We start from the raw sequence: 22,961 nt of genomic DNA on the forward strand, positions 1-22,961 counted from the left end.
AAGGTCCTGTCCTAACTTACAGGACTCAAGAGCCTAAGTCTCATTAGAACTGTGATATATCTCTAATATAAAAGATTAAGACATCTTTCTGTAATGCTGTGATGTTTACTGAAGTAACCTGGAAACTCTTCACTTAATTTCCCATAAATTTCTAGAAATTTAGAATTGGGAGGGACCTCAGAAACAATCTATTATAGTCTTCTAACTTTACAGATTACAATCTGAACTGAACTCAAATTTTGGTGTACTGGTTTAAATTTACAAGATAACTTTGTCAGGTCACATATTCTATGTGCCATGGACATCAAAGCTTCAATAAAAAGATAAATGAGTTTCTAAAATTATTTATTTTAAAAATCATATTATGAAAATTTCAAATGTACAAAAAAGCAGAAGAGTAATATAATGAACAACTAGGTATTTACCAAGTTTCAAAAAGTATCAACATTTCTCCAATCTTGTTTAATCTAATCTTTTACTTCTGAATTATTTAAAAGCAAAGTGCAGATACGATAGAATTTTGTCAGCAAATATTTTGGTTTATATATCTAAGAGATAAAGACTTTTAAAGAAAACTTACAATACTATTATCACATCTGAAAGAAAAAATAATTCCCTATAATTTCATGTAAAATATATTCAGTGTTCATATTTCCCTATCATATATGTCTTTTTAGAGTTGGTTTGATTGAATCAAGATTCAAACAAGATACACACATTCAGTTGGTTCTCTCTCAATCTAAATTATGCATTTTAAAGCAAGACTTACTGAAATTTTGTTTTTTTTTCAGAGCAGAAGTGTACAGTAGATCTTTGGTATTAATTTAACATATGGGGGAGATATTTATATATTCAGTAATTTGGAACGACTGCAAATTTTAAAAATAACCCTTATTGATAGGCCTATAAAAGCTGTCTACATTCCTGAATGATTTAGATAATAGTGTGTCTGATATATTCTAAGATAAGTGGCTTTTACTTTTCTTTGATATTAGGGTCTTATACTGTACTTATCTATTTTTACTCCATGCTCTCTCTCTGGTAATAAATTAATTTCTTAATGTTAGTCGTGCTCTACAGGTAAATTTCATTTTCTTTTCCTTTGAAGAGGAACAAAGTTTTATAAATATCACAACAATATTTTCTATGGTTAGGTCAGGTTTCTTGTGTCAAAAGATTTAATACCATTAAAATAATACTTATCAATTTTCCATACTATTCCCTGCCTTATGTTCAGAAAATTTTTGGTAAGCCTTTTTCAATAGGAACAAAGGTAACAGAACAAAGGTAACAGAACAAAGGTACCTTGGCTGATGTATGATTAAATAATAATACCTGATTGGTCAATGCATAATAATCTAAGATATCGTAAAGCTTAAAAAATGAATTTATCATTGTAAATATTACAATTCACAAGTAACATAATTTGAAATATAGTAGTTGATAGTAACAAAAAATTCAATTGAATTTGGATATGTAAAATAAAACGGCCAGTAAAGATTAAATCTTTTATAAACAAATTATATTTTAAAAACCTCTTTTTCCTATTATAGTACATTTAATTATAATAAACAAGCTAAAAACCATAATCTTGGGAAAGAAGTCAGTAGATATTCAGTGAATTAGGCTCTATAAAGAGTGAATCCATAGCAAGCAAAAGGAACTATTCACCACAAAGTAGAAAGCCCAAGGCTTTCTTTGCCATCTCTTCTTTAATCTTTCAATTTCTTGTAGAGTTATATACATATTTTCTTTGTTTTGCTGAGTAACTTTTTTTGTGTGTGGTAATAATTACTAGTTCATTAATAACTCAAACTAGCATATCACAAAGTGGGTTCTTCATGATGGAGATTTTTATTACAATGTCATTAAAGCATTATCAGTGTTATCCATCAGTCAGGACTTAGGCATATATTTGTTTAAATCAAATAAAACTATTTTGCAATAAAATCGATGCAACTAAAAATGAACAACAATCTCTTTTTAAAAAGTAGCTCCTTTTAATAATCTTGGGAAGGAAGTGATGATAATGCTGTTATTAATTATGAGACCTCTGAAGTAGTACAGAGATAGAGATGAAGCAGTAGTATGGCACACTTTAAAGTTTAATTTAAAAATTAAAGCAACTCATACTCAGATGAGAACTGAATAAAAGATGGGACATGGCTAGGCAATAGAAGCACAAAATACTGTCAAACTTTAATTAAAAAAATGTTTTCAATTTAAGCAGACCCAGGCCAGTGATTTTTCATTATTTTTACCACAGTTCCATGACTACTGACATTTTCATCAGAACAAATAAAGGATTTTTCCCAAATTTAAAATGACAAAATTATTTTTAATTTTGACTTATAATTTCTTCCTCCTCTAAACTCAAAGGAATTTGATCTTAGCTAGCCTTGTCTCTTAGCCTGGGGCTTGAATATACTTTAAGTTCTTAAAGTAAGGTGTAAAAAATATACATATATAATTATATATATTTTATAAATTATACATATAATTTATACATATATATATAATTTAAAAGACAGTTCTTTTACCATATTACAAAACAAACTTTATTACAGATGTATTATTTCTTTTGGGAATGAGACTGCATAATCAACAAATGTCTGGCACATGACCTAGTAAACGCTTATGTTCAACAAAGACTCCCTTCGAAGCAATCTGTCTTTAAAGACAAACTAGAAGAAAGCTGGCACTCTGGCAGTATAAGGCAAGCGGACTGGAAAACAAAACTAAAATGCTCTGGCCTAGTATAAATGAGAGGGAGGAAGGGAGAAGAGGGAAGGAGAAAGAGAAATTTACTTAAAAGTCTACTTAAAAGAAATATAAATCAATTACAACTATAATCATTCTGATCCACAGTTATCCCAATAATTCCAAATACTGTTTAGTAAATTTCAAAGTGAATCAGATTCTGCTTCATGAATTATGGTTTTCTCTTCATATTGTTTTAAAACTAACAGAGTAACCTCCATACTGAAAGCAGGTCTGACAGATACTCTTTATTTTCCAAATAATTTCCTATAAAACAAACAGGGTCAGCACCTCACTCCTAACCATGGGCAGTTGTAACTTCATTAGTTGCCAGGCATTTTTCTATATTCCTTAGATAAGGAATTTGACAGCACTAATGATAAACACTAACTTCAGATGCTAAATTTGGTTTGTGTATTTAAAAAATGCCTTTTCTTTGCTTCACTCTGCCTACCCAAAGTCAAGTTTATTATGAGATTCCTCTTCCCACCTTTCCGCCTGCAACACCTTGAGGGGGTGGAGGGTCTTAATTACATGGGTTCTTGGTCATACTAAATGCTACCTTTTGCTGGTTATAGGAAATTCCATACTAACGTGCACAGACCTTAGTTTAAGGCTGCCGGTTCCACTGTCTCTACTCTTCACTCCTTCATCGAGCGATGAAGTGATGCTCCAGAGTGCCAAATCAAGGAAAGCAGACAGTGAATTGCAGACTGTCAAAATTACACACTTCTTCTTCTTGTGAGAGAGGAAAAGTAGTCCGGAATCAAATTTTAAACTCTACTAAATGTAAAAACTGACTCTTGTTAGATTTTAAGCTATAACAGTATAGAGGGAAATAGGAGGGACTGTGAGTTTAGCCAATATAAAATAGTAGTGTTTATTTACATAATTAGAAAAATAACAAATAGTGACAACTTACACCCACAGTAATTCCCAAATGGGTAAAAATGAAAGTACTTAATATGCGGTAATTACCCTTGAGGCAATTTTTATGTTCCTATTTATCTGTAAACTCCCTGAGGGCAGGAACCTTGCTCATCTAGTTCATCACTGTATCTCTGGCAACTGTCTCATATTCTGGCCTGAATAAATATTTTTTGAATGAATAAAACACTTAATTGGCATATGTATAGTAAGAAATTTGGTCTCAAAGAGAAAGCTGGACTTTGTCCTAGTTCTTGAGAGGTAACCTCAGTGAGAGGTTCTCCAGTGATGGCAGTGTCTTTGTAATTTAAGTGGGCCCCTAGGGGAACCATACCTGGTAGTTTATGGCAGTGAAGTGATTCATGCTGGGCCCCTAGATAGCTAATGCTAAGCAGATAACTCGGGATGGGAACGGGACACATCAGAAAGACGAACCATATGACTGGTGGCTTAGTGCTTTGGACCACTGATATCAACCTGATCTGGAGGGGAGGGCTGGAGACTGAGTTCAATCATGTGGTAATCACTACATCAATAAAGCCCCAATAAAAACTCCAGAAGTTTGGTAAGCTTCCCTGGTTGGCAATACTCCATGCATACTGCCATACTTTGATGTCAGTAGGGTAACCTGGAAGTTCTGAATCTGGAACCCGCCCAGAGTCTCCTGTAATTCTCTTCCTTTGGTTGGTTCTAATCTGTATCCTATTGCTATAACAAAACTGTAATCCTGAATATCATGCTTTCCTGAGTTCTGTGAGTTGTTCTAGTGATTTGTCAAACTTGAGGGTAGTTTTAGGAAACTCCTAAACTTGCAATTGTCCAATTTTAGGCTGACTTAACCAGTCCAGAGGACTGTGTCCTTAACAAAGAGTTTGGGTAACTCCAAAGTAGCATATTACACCTAACTGGGCCTTTCTTTTTGCAGCTCTGGCTTTGTTTTTTATGGACTGTTCTTGGAATTACTTACTATTCCTCAATGTACTATGTACTACCTCTATATTCTATAATGATCACTTTTCATAATGAACCTTCCTACACCCTTCGAAATTAAATTCCACTTAGGGACTGTGATTCATGCAGTTCAAATCTGTGCTATTATGGCAGTTAAGTTAGTGCTTCCTCACTAATGTGCTACAAATGGGTTAGAGGTGTGCTGTGCTGTTGTCCCTGCCATTAGCGCTAGTCGGGGTGAGGTGGGGGAGGGCCTGTGGTGGCTGGAGCGCTTGGGCTGGGTGCCTCCCACCTACTGCAGCATTCTCTGTTTACCCAAGAGTATACTACAAAAATTATCACTTTTCTATATGTAATATACCATGAAAAGTTTGGAAAGCAATGAGTTAAGAAATCATTACTACAATTTTCCCACGACAGTATGTCTGTCACCAACATACTTTTCCAGCATCAGACTTGGTTATTTCAACTTATATGTGCTATACTATAGCCACACTGAACTACTACTTCTCCAATTCTCCAAGTTCATCCACACCTCAAGCTTTGGCATACACTATTTCCTCTATCAGTGATATCATTCCTGTTCTACTCCAGCCACCTAGACAAACTCTAACTACTCTTCAAGATTCAGTTTCAAGGTCACACATGTAAATTCTTCTCTAAGAGATCTTTATCCTTAGTAGCATCTGGTAGATTTCTGCCTCTAGTATAGCATTACTACAATGTAATGATTCCTCTATTTCCGGCCTTAAATTGTGAGTTTCTTGATGTCATGCTCTACAAAATGATTCATTTTTTTTTTTTTGGACTCATTTTACTTGGCCTTTTCCTTTGTTGCCTCTTAAAGCAAAATGTTTCCTAGAATTATATCTTCTCACTCCACAAGCCAAAGGACAGAATTCAAACAATTTCAGGTCCATTATTTCATTTGCTTCTCATGAAAACGCAATTAGGGAAAATATCTCCATCTTACAAATTCAAGTCAAAGAACTGCCCATAGTTATAATGATAATGAGTAGCTTAGCCAAGAGCCAAGAGTAGAAATCAGGTCTCTGGACTTTAAATTCAATGCATTTCCTAAATGTCACCCTGTCTTTCTAAACGAATTTTGGTATTTTTAATTGGAGCTCTACAAGTATATTCCTACAGAAACTTTCTGACCTGTGGTTAGGTGCTAAAAAACCACAGGCATTATACTGTCATTATGGGTATCTATATTTGGAGGATTGCCTTGGGAACCTCATAAAGTTATAAGGTCAGAACTCAGAAGTCACTTTTTCCCATAGAAACAAAAATCTTAAATATTAAGTAAACAAATTAATAAACTGTCTTATATAACTAGTTTGAGATGAAACAAAAATTGCAATGAAAAGATTTCATGCTGATGGTTATCAGCAAAAATAGATTAAAACCGTTTACAGAGATAACTTTAATTGCTGAATTCACTTAGTTTTGTAACCAAAATATACAAAAACTCACCTAAAGCAGAAAAGACTGTTTCACTACAACATTTCTAGTATCAGAGGTAAACAATTTATTTCACATTTATTCTTATATGCAAATTCTCTCCTCCCGACCCCCCCCCACCCCCCGCCCCATCCTCTTTTCTCATCTCCTGTAGAAACCTAATAATCTATTTCCGAGTTCTCGGGATTTGATGTATAATAATTTAGAAACTCTTAGCCTTACAATAACCTAGTAAAAAAAATTCACTAGCAATTCACTAAAAAATTTAAAGTTTGTTCAATGAAATACTACAGAAGAAACTAAAATGTTTCTTTATTTTTAGCCATCTGTTGTTCAATTGCCATTAGTCTTATGTAAGACTGCAACAAATACAGCAGTGTGTATATACATTAAATAATCCACCAAAATGAATAAAAATCATCTATGGACTAGGAAGTTATCATATTAGCTAAAACATGTGTCACCTATTTATTTCCACAAACTTATTCAAATCATCCTATCGTAACTATTTTCATTGTGATGAAATTCCACCTTAGGTTCACAGATTCCCGGAATATTAGAATAAGAAGGAAACATGGAGCTCTATCTTGCCATCATTTTAGAGTTGAGAAAAATAAATGACTTGCTCCTATCACCCAACTAATTAGTAGTGGTGATTCAGAAAGACAGACTTGGACGTTAGATATCAATAACAAGGTATCTTAGTCATGCATGCACAAGTTTTCCGTTTCTATTAAAAAATAATTGTTTTTTGGTAACAGGCATATTACACTTTGATTAGAAACACTCTGGAAAATACTGAAAAATATAAAGAAGAAAAATATAAATCATCCATAATCTCATCATTCAGAAAACCTATGAAAACATTATAATTCATTTTCTTCTACTCTTTCCCTATATTTAAAAACAGTATGAATGTACAATTTTACAAAATTGAGATAATAAATGTAATATTTTGTATTCTTTTTATCACTTTACGTCTTATAAAATTTTCTCATCTCATTAAATTATTTAATAAAAATCTTTTACTTTGATTTTGCCGCAGTTTATGCAACCATCATTCTATCACTAGACATTGAGGTTATAGACAATCGTACACATAAATCTTTGTATTTCTAATTATTTCCTTAGAAGAAAAATCTAGACATGAGATTACTGGGTCAAAGAGTATACATCTTTTGATGACTCTTTATATAGATGGCCAAATTGCCATCGAGAATGATGTACTAATTTATACTTTCATCAGTGGAGCAGTATATAATTCCTGTTTCATTGCATCCCTCACCAACAATGCACATTGGTTTTTGTAATTTTTGACAATGTCATGGAGAAAATGATTCTTTAAATTTGTATTTATTCATTACTACTACTGAACGTTTTTTTCATGTATCTATTATCCATATTTCCTTTTAACAGTAATGTTTTTATTTTTTTGTCCATTTAAAAATGTTTTATTGAAGCGCAATATACATACAGAAAAATAAACATATCTTAAGTGCAAAGCTCAATTTTTTTTTTCATAAACTGAATGTACTAGCATCTAGATGAAGAAACAGAACACTATCAGCACCCCAGAAGCTCCTCTTGCATTTCCTTCCAATCACTAATTTTTCTAAGGGTAATTATTCTTCTGACATCTAATACCGTAAGTTAATTTTGCCTGTTTTTGTATTTCTGCCCATTTTTTACAGTAATAATTTTATTTTTTAAAAAAAGTTAATTAGTATTTAGCATAAAACACTTAAACATGACAGAAAAGTAAAAAAAACAAAAGCCACAAATTATCTGGAAATGATATCGCTTAAAATAACTGCTGTTAACAATGGTTAACATCTCTATAAGCTCGGATGGATAGACAGACATACAGAGAAAACAGACAAGTTATCCTATTGAATGGGATGATAATCTTACGTTAATTGAAGAAAAAGAAATAAAACTAAAACAAAAAACAAACCTCTAAAACTTCAGATAATCATTCGTTGAGTATATACAAACCGTTAAGAGATTTAAATCTCATTAAAAACAAAAGCAAAAGATGTTTCAATTTTGTGTATTACTGATTCCTTTCCTATTAATGAAAAACGAAACATTAATGTGAATCCCCTTATCCTTTCTTCTCCCTACCTACTAGATTTGGTTTCTTATATTATTTTTATTTATCATTTATACTTAATTCCAATTACTTTGAATCATCCTTTAACTGGTTTCAATAATGAGCAATGTTCCCACCCCCTTTTCATCTTTAAAGATGAACTTACAATTATTTTTATCTTTGAGAATATCTATGTTTAGCCTTTATAAAGATAACAATTTCCTTGGCTCACAATTTCTTTCCTTTACAAATGATGATAAATGTAATGATAATGTATTAATGAAAAATAATAAGAGGAAGTACTTAGTGCTTAATATGTATCAGGTACTTTATAAGCATTTCATATATGTTAAGGAATTTAATATAAGCAGCAACTCTATGAGATAGGTAACAGAATTATGTTTATTTTACAGATGAAAACTTCTGAGACACCAAGAGGTGAGTTGACTTGCCCAAGGTCACTCATTTGGTAAAGTGGCAGAGCTCTGATTTGAACTCAGTCAGTCTGGCTCAGGAGTCTGTGCTTTTAACTGCTACATTATACTGCTTTAAATGTTTGCAGTTGACACATGACTGGGAAAAGGGACATTAAAGGATGTTCCCAGCTTTAAGTGGCAAGGCCAGGGATGACACATGCCCTGCAATGAAAAGGGCAGATTCACATAATAAAGATTATACCACATTCCTCACAGCTTTTGATTGTCTTGTTGGACATTCATGAGATGAAAACTTGTTTAAAATTGCCTAATTCTAGAACTCTTTACATATAAGTACAAAGGAATTTTTTTTTTTTTTGCAAGGTTTTAATATACTCAGTTTTCCAGAAATGTGACACTCAGAACTGTGCAATGTTTTGGAAATTGATGTTACTGATGGCAACATTAAAATCCACCTATATCAGTCTGCATTTATAGCTGCCACATTCATGATGGTTTTACATATGAGTACCAACATCATTCAAATTCTTCATTACATTTCTAGTGTAGTCACGGTCAAGCATTTATATATCAATGTAACTATTACTTATTATAAATTACTTTTATTTCTTCTTTCTACAAAATCAGGGCAACATGTTGATTTTTAAATTATGGATGTCCTCTTATCTATGAATTGCATTTCAGGATCCAAAAGTCTCCTATATTTGTTGAGGTCCCAAACCATTATATGAGTGTTATAATTTTAAGAGTTTTTCTTTAATTTTTCCTCTGATGTCTTTAGTCCAACCACGTCTTTCTAAATTCATACATATAATGAGAAAACTTAGTTTGGTGGGCTCGCTTTCCTAAATATTGTTTTGAGGGCTGGAGGTAAGATTAAGAGCAATGCCATTCTGCACCAGAACACTCGGTTTATTTGTACAGGTTCGCCTTTCCAAAGTGCTCCCTTTTTCTTTGTTTCAAGTTCTACTCTTTTCCTTGATTGTTGCTGGTGGATTTCTGGTTGCCATTCTTATTGCTACTATTTGTTTAATCAGTTTAACTTTTGGAGATGAGTGTTGTGATCCTGTTCCATTCGGCCACATTGTCGGGCAGTCCTTTTTTGCTCACTCTTTGGACGAATCAGTCCTTTTTTGCTCACTCTTTCGATGGAGTGCTTCTCTTTTCCTTTGAAGAGACCATCCCAATAAATATTTGCCTTTGTATAAAAAGGTTAGTCCTTCAATTACTTTGCGATGAATAAAAATTTACTACAAGCTTTTCTAATCTCAACTGCATTCTTCTTAGAGCTAATAAAGTATGAGAGTCTACTCAAGGTCCATTATCACATATCATAGCACTTTCAAAAATATTAGTTAATATTTATTGATTGATGACCATGTGCCAGTCACTGTTCTAAGAGCCTTACATTTATCATCCCATTAATCTCGCAACAATCCTGTGAGGTAGATACTATCTTCTTGGGAATCTGAGGTGCAGAAAAGTTACTTACCAATTTACCCAGGGTCACACAGCTAGTAAGTGGCAAAGTAGGGATTTGCACCTCGGTGACCCGATCTCAGAGCTCAAGTTACTTATCCACTACCTTACTGACTCCCAAGTTTTTAGGGGCTTCCATCCCCTCAAGGATCAACTGTTTCACTATAGATTTTTTTGATTACCACTTTCTCTTTATGGCCTACCACAAATGCTCAATAAATATTTATTACTTAAATAGATGAAAGACTTAAGTGCTTATTTTCACGGCTTTCCCCCATCTCTTTTAATGGTCCTTCCCTTTTAGTGATAAGAAGGGCAAACTAAAATCCCAAGACTGTTTTTACTCATTTCTGAATAGTTAACGGATAACTGTATTCTACAACTTACAACATTATAAATGTATTAGTTTTCACCTATACTTTCTAAGTGAGCTGACCAAAGCTGAACAGAAATGCATGAAGCTCTTTTGAGCATTTCATTGCATGGCCTTGATATCACATTTGTTTTGAAGGGGGTAATTTGGGGTAATAATCTACAAGAACTAGGTATTCCTCTTTCCCACTTCTGGCAGAAGCAGCTCTACGCTCCCCGGCAATTCAGAGCACCAATTATGTGCCCCGCAGTGCACTGTCATCCCTGGAAACCAAGGATACACCAAATCTATTCCAGCTCCCTGAGCTCCCATCAGAATTTACTATTCTATCTCTTAGTTTGTCAGATTTCTGACACAAATTAACAGGAGGTCAAGCATATCAACAGATTATACATCTAAGGCAGTATGCTTGATTTAGAGTGGAAGGTCAGTGGATATAATATACTAACATAGAAAAAGTTATTGCAGTTTTAGACACTATGACAGGCTGATGGTTTTGGCATTATTCTGAGATAGGCAAGCCTCTTGCCTCCCTTCAAGTCACACCCCATAAGTAACATTAAAGAATTTTTTTTAGAGACAACAAGGCATGTAAATAAATGTAGGAAGATAACATAAAGATAAATATAATCTTGAATTTTAAAATGAAACAGGTATTTTTAGCAGTTTATGGTAAAAAAAAACAAAAAACAAAAAAAACCAACCCAGCATGGTGAAAATGGAATGATTATGAGAATGAAAGTCTGTTAATGTAGACAATAATTCTTTATGGCAGAATTTATTCATATAAACTAACTCAAGGTGGCAAAGAACCCATATATATTTCAGATGTATAACAGTACTAGAGAAAAATGTACACATGATAACAAAGCAGAAGTAAATCGAGATGATAATGGTTTGGGTACAGTGAATTAAAAAAAATATTTACAAAATTTAAAGGTCAGATATAAATTGAACTTGTTAGAGGAAGAACTGTTCAAGACTAAGAATCTACTTCAATTCTTCGTGTTTTAATAAAAATGATACAATGGCATCATTTGAAAACCAAGCTGATGTATTTTGAAAATTACTTACGCTAATGACTGATGAAGAAGTTGACAAGTTTAAACCTTCAAGATCAGCTATCAAGCTTGGAGAAAAAGCTGGCATGGGAAGTGCCACTGGAGTGGATACGGGGTTAACTGCAAGAAAAGGCCCAAATTAGCAAACATACATGAAAATCTAATTTACATTATTAAAAGCAACGTTTTTAGTTTATTAGTAAATGTAATTAAGTTACTTTGATTAATAAATCTATCTCAATTCCATTTAACATCTTGTTTTAGACAAGTTATTATCAAGTCATGGCAGTTATTAGTCTTAGCTTTCAAAACATAATGTCAAATCCTATAACAAAATAAGAACATAAGTACCTTGAGTAAATTTTTTGAAAATTTTTATCACATAACTTTATCACTAGCATTTATTACCCAGCGACTTAACTAAAAAGAAAAGCTAAAGAAACTCTTTTTTCAGACTAATATAAAGAATAACAATAGCTTTCAAGAGAGTTCTCCAGTTGAGTTAAAAGTTTTAAAAGGATATTTAAACCCTCGTTCCATTTTATTCTCCACCATAATAATTATAGGGTCACAGGCTACCTAATTCCCTTCTAATTATACTCTGTCAGCAAAAGTGATGTGCTAGATTAAAATGTTTATTCTAAAATTCCTATGTACTAGAGATCAGATATCTAAAAATTTGAAAATCTTCTAAAAATGCAAAGCTGATCATGTTACTCCCCTGCTTAAGACTCTAAAAAGGCTCACAATGGCCTACACAATAAAAGTCCAACTCCTCCATAATCTAGCTCAGCATCGTCCAATAGAACTTCCTTTGATGATGAAAATGTTCTATAGCTGTGCTGTCCAATGTGGTGGCTACTAGCAAATACACCTAATGTGCTCTTGAAATGTGGCTAGTATACTAAAGAACTGCATTTTTGTTTTTAATCAATTTAAATTTAAGTAGCTATGTGGGGCTGGTGGCCACCATATTGGGCAATACAGGTCTAGCTTAGCTACAATTTCATCAGCCACTATGTTCTAGCTCTACCAATCAATAGTTCCCAAGATCTTGTTTTATGTCTTTGAGCCTTTTATATTCTATTCCTTTTGCCCAGAAGGTACTTTTTTGCCTCACTCACCTTGCAACTGCTACTGTTAAGACAGTACTTAGAGGAAAAGCATAACCTAGCCTATATGTGCATTCTTTGTTCCACAGATACACTTTAGACACACTTCTAAAACCATACTTCTTTCATAATATAAATGTCTTCACGTTTTTATTTCTAGTAGTCTGTGTGAGCAGACTTTTTTTGTGCTTAGTAATTGTGCAACTGAAATAAATTAAAATGTGGCAAAAGTTTTAGCTTCCAACAAATTCTCACTCCACTTAACACTATAGAGGAAATGATATTTACTTAATTTGACACCACTTTTCAAAGCATCTTTTCTCATTTGTCTCATAATATCCTGCAAATTAGGCAGAACAAATATTAATTCATAAAGTTAGCAATAAATGTTTCTTGAACAGGAGAGCAAAGGAAAGACAAGTTTAAGATGCTTGTCTTCAAGCAACTTAAAACCTAACTGAGAAAAAAAGATACACATGCTTAAAGAAAAAAAAAGTAACAATATAGTCCATAAATAATATTGCCAAAAGGAAAAACTTTTCAAAGGAAATCTTAAATAAAATCTCAACATATACAATAGAAAAAGCAGAGCAGAGACTGGGTGAAGGAGGGAATGGAGACTCAGGTTTCTCGCCCGCACTTCTTTAGTGTGCCTGAAGCATTGCCACAAATCCCCAGGCTTCCTCAGACCTATGTTGAAAACCACTGTACAGTCGCAAGTGCCATAGGGACTTGGGAAAAAAAAAAAAAGGATCAATGGGGACAGGTTGCTAAGAGAAGGTTTCATGAGTAGGAGGGAACGAAGTCCAGTTTTTAAGTAAAGGTAGGATCTGAGGAAGAGAAAAGGAAGAAATTGATTAATTACTGAATAAGAAAATGTTGTAAACAAAGACAGAGGTAGGAAATTAGATAGCTAAGGGGGTTAGATTTATCCTATAAACTAAAGGGGCTGTTAAAAATCTACCCAAAAGAGGAATGATATGATATATGGTATTGCAGGGTAATTAATCAGATGGTAGTATAAGAGGCAGACTGAAAAAGGAGTGGCCAGGTTGGCAGTTAGGAAGAATTTATAATAGTTTAGGCATGATGTGAAAAGAACTGAAGTAAGATAATGGCAATGAAAAGGCAGAAAGGGCATTTATTTTAAAGACATTGTAAACTGAGGCACGGGGATATTAAGGCTTGCCAAGGTCATAAAACGAATGAATGGTAGAACCACTGGAGGACTAGAAATGGTTTCTAACTTGGATCAAAATATGTTGCCTTTCCAAGCAACAGGTAACTTTTAAGGTGGGTTCTAAATGTATGTTTGTTCATTTGTTCATCTATCCATCTATTGAAAATATTAGATGCTCAAGTAAGGAATAAAAATGAGTAAAAATACAAAATCCAGCATTGGTAAGGGTATAATGAACCTGGTACTTTCATACTAATACTGTGTAAGTTGGAATGAGCTTTGTGGAAGGCAATTGCACACAATAGAATTCTTCAAAGCCTTTGTTCCAGCAATTCTACTCCTGGGAATTTATCTTAAGGAAACAGTCATGGAGATAATGCAATAATAAACTTATGATGATGTGTATTGCTTCACTGATTATGATAGTAAAAAAAAAAAAAAGAAACAAGTAAAATTTCAACAATAGTAAACCTGTTAAATAGAATTTATTACAACAATATAAAGGATAACCATGCAGTCATTAACAATAAAGTTGTTAAATAATATTCATGGCATGGAAAGGAATATATATGATAAAAAGAGAAAGAAGCATATGATAAAACAGTATCTCAATATGATACAATTTGGAAGGGAGAGGATTTGCATACGAAAAGAATCTGAACTGATTTATCAGAATGTAAACCCAGGGTATATGAATTACAAACCGATTTTATTTTTTTAAAAAAACTTTCTACACAACACTTTTTTTCTTTATTAAAGTACATTTTTTAAAAAGTAATTATATAATTACTCTTCTAATCAAAGTTTCACTTTAAAATCTAAGAATAAGTAACTTTTAATATGTAATAATTTAATATGAAGTTATTTAACTTGTTAAATGTAATTTGCTGCTGCTAGATTTTCATTATCATCGCCATCACAGCTAACCCTTATATAATACTTATCATGTACCAAGCATAGTTTTAAATACTTTTACATTTATCGACTCATTTAATCCTCTTAATATTTCTAAAAAGTATTACTATTATTCTAATTTTATAGATAAAGCATGGAGAGATTAAGTTACTTGCCCAAGGTTGCACAGCTAGTAAGTAATACAACTGGGATTCAAAGTCAGATAGTCTAGCTCCATTGTCCTCTTAGCTACTCCACTCTACTGCCTTTACCACAATTTGCTCAACAATGTATCACATATCATAAGGCTTATCTGAAGCATGGTTACTGTTGGTCAATAAAAATTTTAAAAAGACTTTACAGTTAGCTGTACTAACAGTGTAATTATATAGGTTTACATTTCCTACAAAAGAACACCAGAATATGACAGCTGCTTTCTGATGGCTCTATTGAGATGACATGGTATGGGGAACTAAAACATAATTTAATTTCCTGAAACGTAAAATATGCCTGGAAAAAAGAAAGCATGTTGTTACTTCTAAGCCTAATCTATCGTTAGGCCATATATTATGTTAGCATAAATATTTTCTAATGTATTATCAACTGATATCATGAAATAGTCATATAATTTCATAATCTAAAGGAACTGTAGAAATTTTCAGGCATTCTTCTTTTTTCATTTTACAAATGAATAAAATGAGACACAAATTAACTGATTTATGGGCATGCCAGGAATAATACCTGTGCTTCTGATAATATCCCCTTAACAGATGCAATAAGGAAGTATCAAGCTAGTTATTCAAAACCACTGGACTGTTTTTAGTAGAGTCGGTCTATTGCTAGGATTGCTAACTATGCTACTTCCATAGAGAAACAATGCTTATTTCAGGTAGTAGCAAGTTCTTTCACTCCTCCTTTACTCTCCTTATTTTCTTCTCTTGCCTTCGACGGCTTGACTAATTCTTATTTCTATTCAGTTTAAGCTTTACATCTGGGTACTGCTAAGTGTGTTAAGTACCCCAATACCCGATGGCATTCTGTGCATCTCTCTTTCTCATTTCATTTATAATGGGGCAGTCTAATTGCCAATTTATGTGGTTCTGCCATTACACTCTAAGAATTCCTTGGGTAGGAACAATTTTGTATCCATTTAGAATCTCCACAATGTAGTAGATTACTCAGATCGTAGCAAGTGTTCAATGAAGGTTTTCTGAATGAAGACATAGACAAATTCAGTACTTGTAGTTTTCCTGGTATGCATTGGGTACTGAACAAATAACCTCTGTGGATTATGATGTGCCTCTTAAATAAAAAATAAGAAATGTGTCTGTCCCACCTTTAAAATTAATCTAATTACCACAACTGGGAACTCAAGCCACTGGAGAGTGACTTTTTAAGTTTCTGATCAACAAACTCCTTCCCATGGAGAATGGAGAACCACTGTAGGCTAATAAGCAGCAAATAATGAAGTCAGTATTTTAAGAGCCATTATCACATTTTTCTCTTCTAACATTCCACTTGTCTGTATCTGTAAGCTCACATCATACTTCTACCATAAGGCCTTTGTAGTTGCTTGTTTTTTGTCTACCCCTCTCCTTTTTTTTTTTTTTACTACACTTTGCACCTCTACTGTATCTCTTATACAAAGTGTTACTTGTTCAGGTATCTGGGTCCCTAACTAGATTTTAGTTTCTTGAAGAGAATTAACTAAATTCTATTTACTTGTTCTAGCACCTAGCAAAGAACCTTACACTTAGCAGACAAACCACAAATATGGGCTGAATTGATCTGTTAAAAAGAGAGGTGAGTGTCATTTCTTAAAAGATTTTTTAAGAAAGAATTTTTGGGTATCAAAAGCAAAAAAGAAATATATATTATGTTAAGATAAATGTAAGTAAGTTGAGGTGAAATTTCCCTTAAAATAAAAAAAAAAACTTACATTTAAATTCTTAAAATTTAATATTTAAGAAAAAACATTGTTTCTACATATAAAAAGTACTTTAAGAAAATTAAACAATAAAAATTATATGATTTTACAGGTTTCTCTTTTTATTTTAGCTGCGAATAAGTCCAGAGTCAAATATAAAGAGAAAATGTAACTAGTGCACTTTAGTACCGTGAAACATTTGCTCCTAATTCCTTTTTAAATGTGCTTGATTGTTAATGTAAATTGTAAAAGTTACATATGTATGTAAAACATTTATTGTCATAGAAAGATATAAAATATAAAAGTTTTTTCCTCTCCTTGTTTCTCATTTAGCACTATATCCCAAAGAGGCTGGAGTTAACACTGTTAATTATTTCTTCTGTAGCTTTCCAGAAATATATGATGTACGATCATGTTTGTGTGCAGGATATAGCTCCTCTTTCATTCCTTTTTTTTAAAAAAACAAGTGGAATCATGTTCTATCTACATGTATCTTTTAAAAAGATTACAATATTTTAGATACATAATAACATAATCAGCACATAAAGATTTGCCCCATTTTTCTTAATGGTTATATCATCCTACTGGTAGATGTTTTGTTTGTTTTCAGGATTTTGCTATAATAAATAATGCTGCAATGAAATTTCTATACATAACCTTGCATATTTTATTAATTCAACAAATATTTACTGGGTGCCCACTACATACCAGGTGTGTCCTATGCACTAGGAACAGCAGTGAGCAAGATAGACAAGAATCCTATTCTCATGCAATCTGTATCCTAATTGGGTGAGACACAATAAACAAGTAATAACAATATTTAAGAGAATTTCTGATAGTGAAAAATGTCATGAAAACGGTAAAGAATGGTTAGTGATGGTGTGTATGAGAAGGCGACTTTTGAGCTGGGATTTGGAAGATAACAAGCAGCTTGCCATTAGATCTGCAAGAAATGTTCTTAGCAGGGGGAACAGCAGAACAAAGGCTGTGGGCAGGAATAAGCCTGGTGTATTTCAGAAATGCAAAGGAGCAGAGCAGATAAGAGGTAGCAGGAGTCAGATCACCTAAGGTATGAGCAACCTAGGAATACGGACTTTAAGTGTAAAAACGAGCCCTTATATTAAAGGGTCTAAACAAAGATGGAATAAGATCTGATTTTGCTAGTTTACCTGTAGGATAAATTCCAGAAAAGAATGGCTAGGTCAAAAGGTTTGTGCAATTTAAGTTTTGATAGATATTGCTAAAATAACTCAAAAAAGCTGCACCTACTTATATCCCTATCAAAAACATATGTAGAATACCTGTTTCTCCGAACCTTAGCAATAATGGATGTTACTTTAAAATCTTTGTTAATAGGTGAAAAACTATTCAATTGTGGCTCTAAATTTATTTTAATTTCTCTATATTAAGTATTTCTCCATATTATGCATTTTAATTTTTCTATATTAAGAGTTTTCCATGACTACTGAAGACAGGCCAGGTAAATAATATAAACAGGACAGCTCTATGTTCTGTTTATAAGGTAAGAAAATCTAAAAACATATCTCACCTCTAGCATGGAAAAACTATACTGAAAAGTGATAATAGTTTAATATTCATGAAATCTTTCTTGTTGTTACTCTTTTTCTAGTGCAAAAACTACCTATTAACAAAGTTAATTCCATTGTCTCAAAATGCAGGAGGATTTAGGGGAGATGACGAATATACATCTTTGTACACTTGGGTGAGTATATTTGTTCTAAGTTCTTAGAAGTGGCTTTGCTGAGACAAAGATTTTTTGCAGTTAAAATATTAATAGGTATAGCCACGCTGTCCTCCAAAAGCTTTGTACCCATTTCTGTTCCCACCAAAAGGGTGACAAGTAGAAGACAGCAGTGTCTTTTACATTTTTCAATTATCTCAATCTCCATAACCAACATTTAACAATGTACAAGTTGTGAGATATGAGTAATTATTTATTAAAACAAGTATAAACTACTAAAGCAAAAGGTCTTAAAACAAATTTGGTGTACTTTTATTTGACTAATTACACTTATTCGGGTGATACAAAACTGATATGCTAAAAAGAGGAAAGAAAAAGATACTAAGAACTATTTCTAAAATTTTCTTGCCTTATTCATCTATAAATCTTTTATAACAGATGTTAATATGCTTTGAGACACAGCAAAAGGTACTATAAAAATAAAAAAATACTGCTACTAAACAGAAGAAAAAATTTAAATTTCAATACTTACAATCATCTAGATCTAAAAGTGAAACATCTTTGGTAATAGGCTTTCTATCTTGCTTCGTTTTTTTTTCTTTCTCCTATAAAATAAGAAACATTTTATTTATTGCATGTTCTATTTAGGAAATCTATGAAGTAGTCCTAAACGTTTCAAAAAAGCATTTTTCCTCTGCTTAGTTTTCCAAGGAGGGGGGAAATCAAACTAAACTTCTTTATGGTTATACAAAATGGCTTTTTGAATCAAAATTTTTATTTCAGTTAGCATACAATATTTCCTTTCCACCACACAAACTGTTAATGACTTAAAAATATTTTGTGTTTAATGATTATCAAGGATCTTCAGAAGAAAATTAAAGGGAAATAATTATTTTATAATCTGACAATTTTTTGCTAACATAAAAAATGTAATGTGGCTCTTTGGTAGAAAGTGTACATTCTTAAAAATGATTTTCAAACAAGTCGATTTAAGAAAAAGAATCACTCAAAAAACATATGCTTAGTTCTGAGATTATTAATGGTTTGTGACAGATTAGCTTTGCTGAGATGTAGTGTGTGACAGGCATTGTACCATGTACTTTATATTTCTATACTGGGTGTGTCAGACTTCTTTTGCCGAAGGTATTCATTAAAATCTATAGATGACATTTTCAGGCTCCTGCTCTTTAGGGTTGAAAAGGATTCATTTACTTTCTTTACTGTTTTCTTTTGGGGAGAATAAATATTTCAAAACATATTTGTACATAATTAGGGCTTCCTCTTAATAAGCTTCAGATCTGCTTATTCAGTCTACTATATTTTTGAAATGTGGGTAACTATGAACTAGAAAAAAAATGCCCCTAAGTCTGAGATGTTCAAAGTTTGCTTAAAGAGTAAGAAAAAAATGCGTAATCTTTAAAAAAAAAAAAAATGGATAAGGTAACTGCAGCACTGAGTAACATTATCAACAATTAAAGACCAACAAAGATTAGGGTGTTAAATAGATGTATTCAGGTCAAGGTCACTTATCTTTACAATCTATGCCTTTTTTTTTTTTTTACATTAAATCTTCTCAAATTAAAGGTCAAAACTTAACTTTTTGCTTAAATGGTTTTGTTCATTCATTCATTAACAGATGTGTATAGAATTTTTAATATACATCAGATTCTATGCTAAGCAATGGAAGTAACACACCCAAGAAAGACATAGTCCCTGCCTTCAGATAACTTACAATCCATCAAAGGAGTTTATAGCTTATTGTTTATGGGAATTATTACAAATATGTTTTAAGTATTTCTCTAACTACAGAAAGGTATCACTAAAGCAAAAGGTACATTACCATCATTTAAAGCTTACAACCATGTTAGAGCTGCTATTACAGTGCACATACATGAACAAGAGCAATACACTAAATTATAGGTTAGGTAACATTTTTAATGATTCTAAGTTCTGCTTGTTTTCCCCTTATGCCAATACTCAGAAAAAATATGTTCAAGGATCACACAATAATAGTCATTAAAACACTAACTAAAAACATCAGCATTGATTTTCTTCCTCAAAATAATTGTCTCTGCCACTGAAAACTACAAATCATCTAGCTAGGTTTTAATTTTCATTAGTTATTTAAAAACATTTGCCCCTCTCTCCATGCCTCAAGTGAATACCAATTTCTTGGACTAGGGGGGAAAAAATAGAAGAAATGTTAGTTTTGAAGCTGAAATATAAAAGTTACAAGTAACAAAAACAGTGAGAAAGAAAATGCCATCTCAACTAGAATATCATTCCTATGAAGAAAGAAAATATAACAAAAAGAGCTCATCACCATGTGACTCATCAAAATGCTACGCTGAGCACAACGGGTGTAGCTTCCTATAAGCTACAATGGTGCATGACTGTCTTTATGGAACTGTAACCTCCCCACCTGAAAATTAGAAACCTATCAAATCAAGATAGAGTTAAAGCTGGAGGCAAGTCTATACTTTATTTTCTACTTCATAGCTAAGAGTTTGTAACAATATCTATTAAATACACATCAGGTCACATACAACAGAGAACAGAGCTGCATGTGAAATTGGTATAAATCCTAAAACAGAAAGAAAAAAGGCTCTAAAAAGGACAGAATTTCATTGACTTTCTGAGAACAGCAAATAACGGGTGACTGAAATACAACATTAGCAACAGATAATGGTCATTTCTACTGAATTGAAAAAGGCTTGCATTCTGAATCAAGGTTTTAAAAAGCTTCATGATGTGTTTGGTACTCCTCTCTTATATTATATTTCATTTTTCATTCTAAAAAATCCATAGTAAGTTCAAAACATTTTCATACTTAAAGGATATACTATAAAAATAAAAATCTGAATTCTAAACAAAGAAGTTAAGAGCCCTATTCCATCAAACATTTCTCCATTTGCAATTCATCTTGGTAATAGAGACAGAACCTGGGTAAATGCATATAGGACTTGAGGCAGGAGATTTTTCTTGCTCAATGCATAATTCATGTGCTCCGCCTGCAAAGTGTGTAAAATGAGAATTTCACACCGCAGCATGAGCCATGGAGCTGCAGAGAAAAGGCAGATGAAATCATATTTTACTGTGTGAATTTTATTTCTTACCCTCCCAATATTTATACAAAACCATCATTGACAAACCAAACACATTGACGGATCACCCACTGTTTCCATTGTGTTAGTACTTGAGAGGAGATCAGGCAGAAACACAGACAATTTGTTTTTGTATATTTTTTAAATAGAGAATTAGGTTTTTAACAGCTGAGTGACTGTATTTATAAGGACAGCAGTAACTGATCTTAAAATCTCACTACAAAAATACCTAGTTATCAATTCATCATCTTCAAATCTCCATTTTGTTTCAATGGTATTCGATTATACACTTCAACACATCAACATTTTCAAAATGAAATACAAAGTCACAGGGTAAAGAAACTGATTTCTATTTAATATATTTCATTTCATATAACAGATAAAAGATCCCGGAAATTTTTAATAAGCTCCAAATAATACAAACAAAAATATTCAATAATGTAATAATATATCTGTAAAGATTTTTAAATGTATTATGCATGTTCATTTTCATGCTGATTTAAAAAAAAAAAAGGCAAGTAGAAAAAAAGATCTGACATGACAAGCCTCAAATATGCTTCCTAAGAGGAAACCAGTGTAAAGAGGTTTGAAATTTAAAACTATAAAACGGGATAAGTGATAAAGTTTGTCAAACCCATATTGTGTGTTTAAATCAACAAAAATTCAAGGCTAATTTTTAGCCTCACAAGGCAAGATATTTGCATGAAATATTTTCAATTAGAATTACCAACCAAGGACAATTTAATGACTCTCTTGCCTTCAAGTCATCTAACAAATTTGATTTAAAAAATCTGAGGCTCACACTTATACTGTGTTCTAAAACAAAAGTAAATTGAGACTTCTTTTAAGTTAAAAATTAGTCTAAACTGTTAAACAAATCTTTCCTATTAGATAATACATACTTCAATAAGAAAGCTTGCTTAATGGCATTCACTTTTATTTAAAGATCTCAATTGAAGTGAAATGCTATTTCTGTTCTAGAGAACTTAAAATATGAACTAAACTGGGAAAGACATAAATTGAAAGAGGCAAGGCTTTGAATTGTCAGAGTAAAAACCAATATTCTACAATGTTCACAAAAGTTATATTATTGCAACATACATAAATACTTGTAAAAAAATACAAGTTAAACTTGTTTCCTATATCTCAAATAGGACAGAAAACCAATCAGAAAACAGTCTTTTCACTCTTATCCGTGATCTATCTCAGATCACATGCCAAATTTTCTTTATCCCCAATTATTTGGGGCAAAAGGATTATTTCATTAAAAAGATTAGACTCAAATTAAAATATTTCTCTATTAAACATATTTCAGGAACAAACATAAAAATATGCTTGCCTATTAAACTAATTATAACCAAAGAGAAGATAATTTTCTTTGGTTATTACTGACAATATCTGATCTCAAAAAAAGACATCTCTGAATCAATAATACAATCAAACAAACAAACAAACATGACACCAGAAAGTGTGACTACAGTTTTGTGTCTTATGG

The 22,961-nt window shown here is 32.3% G+C and overlaps 1 protein-coding gene across 2 annotated transcripts in view; it reads right to left on the reverse strand.

Moving 5' to 3' along the window:
• The window catches only part of AP3B1 (adaptor related protein complex 3 subunit beta 1), a 212,354-nt gene that overhangs the window by 50,673 nt on the left and 138,720 nt on the right, over window positions 1-22,961 (reverse strand). Inside the window, exons 21-23 of one of the 2 annotated variants that reach the window (XM_039874890.1) lie at window positions 18,895-18,967; window positions 11,561-11,667; window positions 9,475-9,801 (exon numbers count right to left, since the gene is read on the reverse strand). In XM_039874890.1, the coding sequence (XP_039730824.1) occupies window positions 9,772-9,801; window positions 11,561-11,667; window positions 18,895-18,967 (210 nt within the window). In that variant the 3' untranslated portion in view covers window positions 9,475-9,771. Of the gene's footprint in view, window positions 1-9,474; window positions 9,802-11,560; window positions 11,668-18,894; window positions 18,968-22,961 lie in introns of those variants that run through there. The other variant, XM_039874889.1, reaches the window with a different exon arrangement.

Source organism: Pteropus medius, unplaced genomic scaffold (assembly GCF_902729225.1).
Source record: "Pteropus medius unplaced genomic scaffold, Ma_sr-lr_union100, whole genome shotgun sequence".
NCBI classification, from domain to species: Eukaryota; Metazoa; Chordata; class Mammalia; order Chiroptera; family Pteropodidae; genus Pteropus; species Pteropus medius.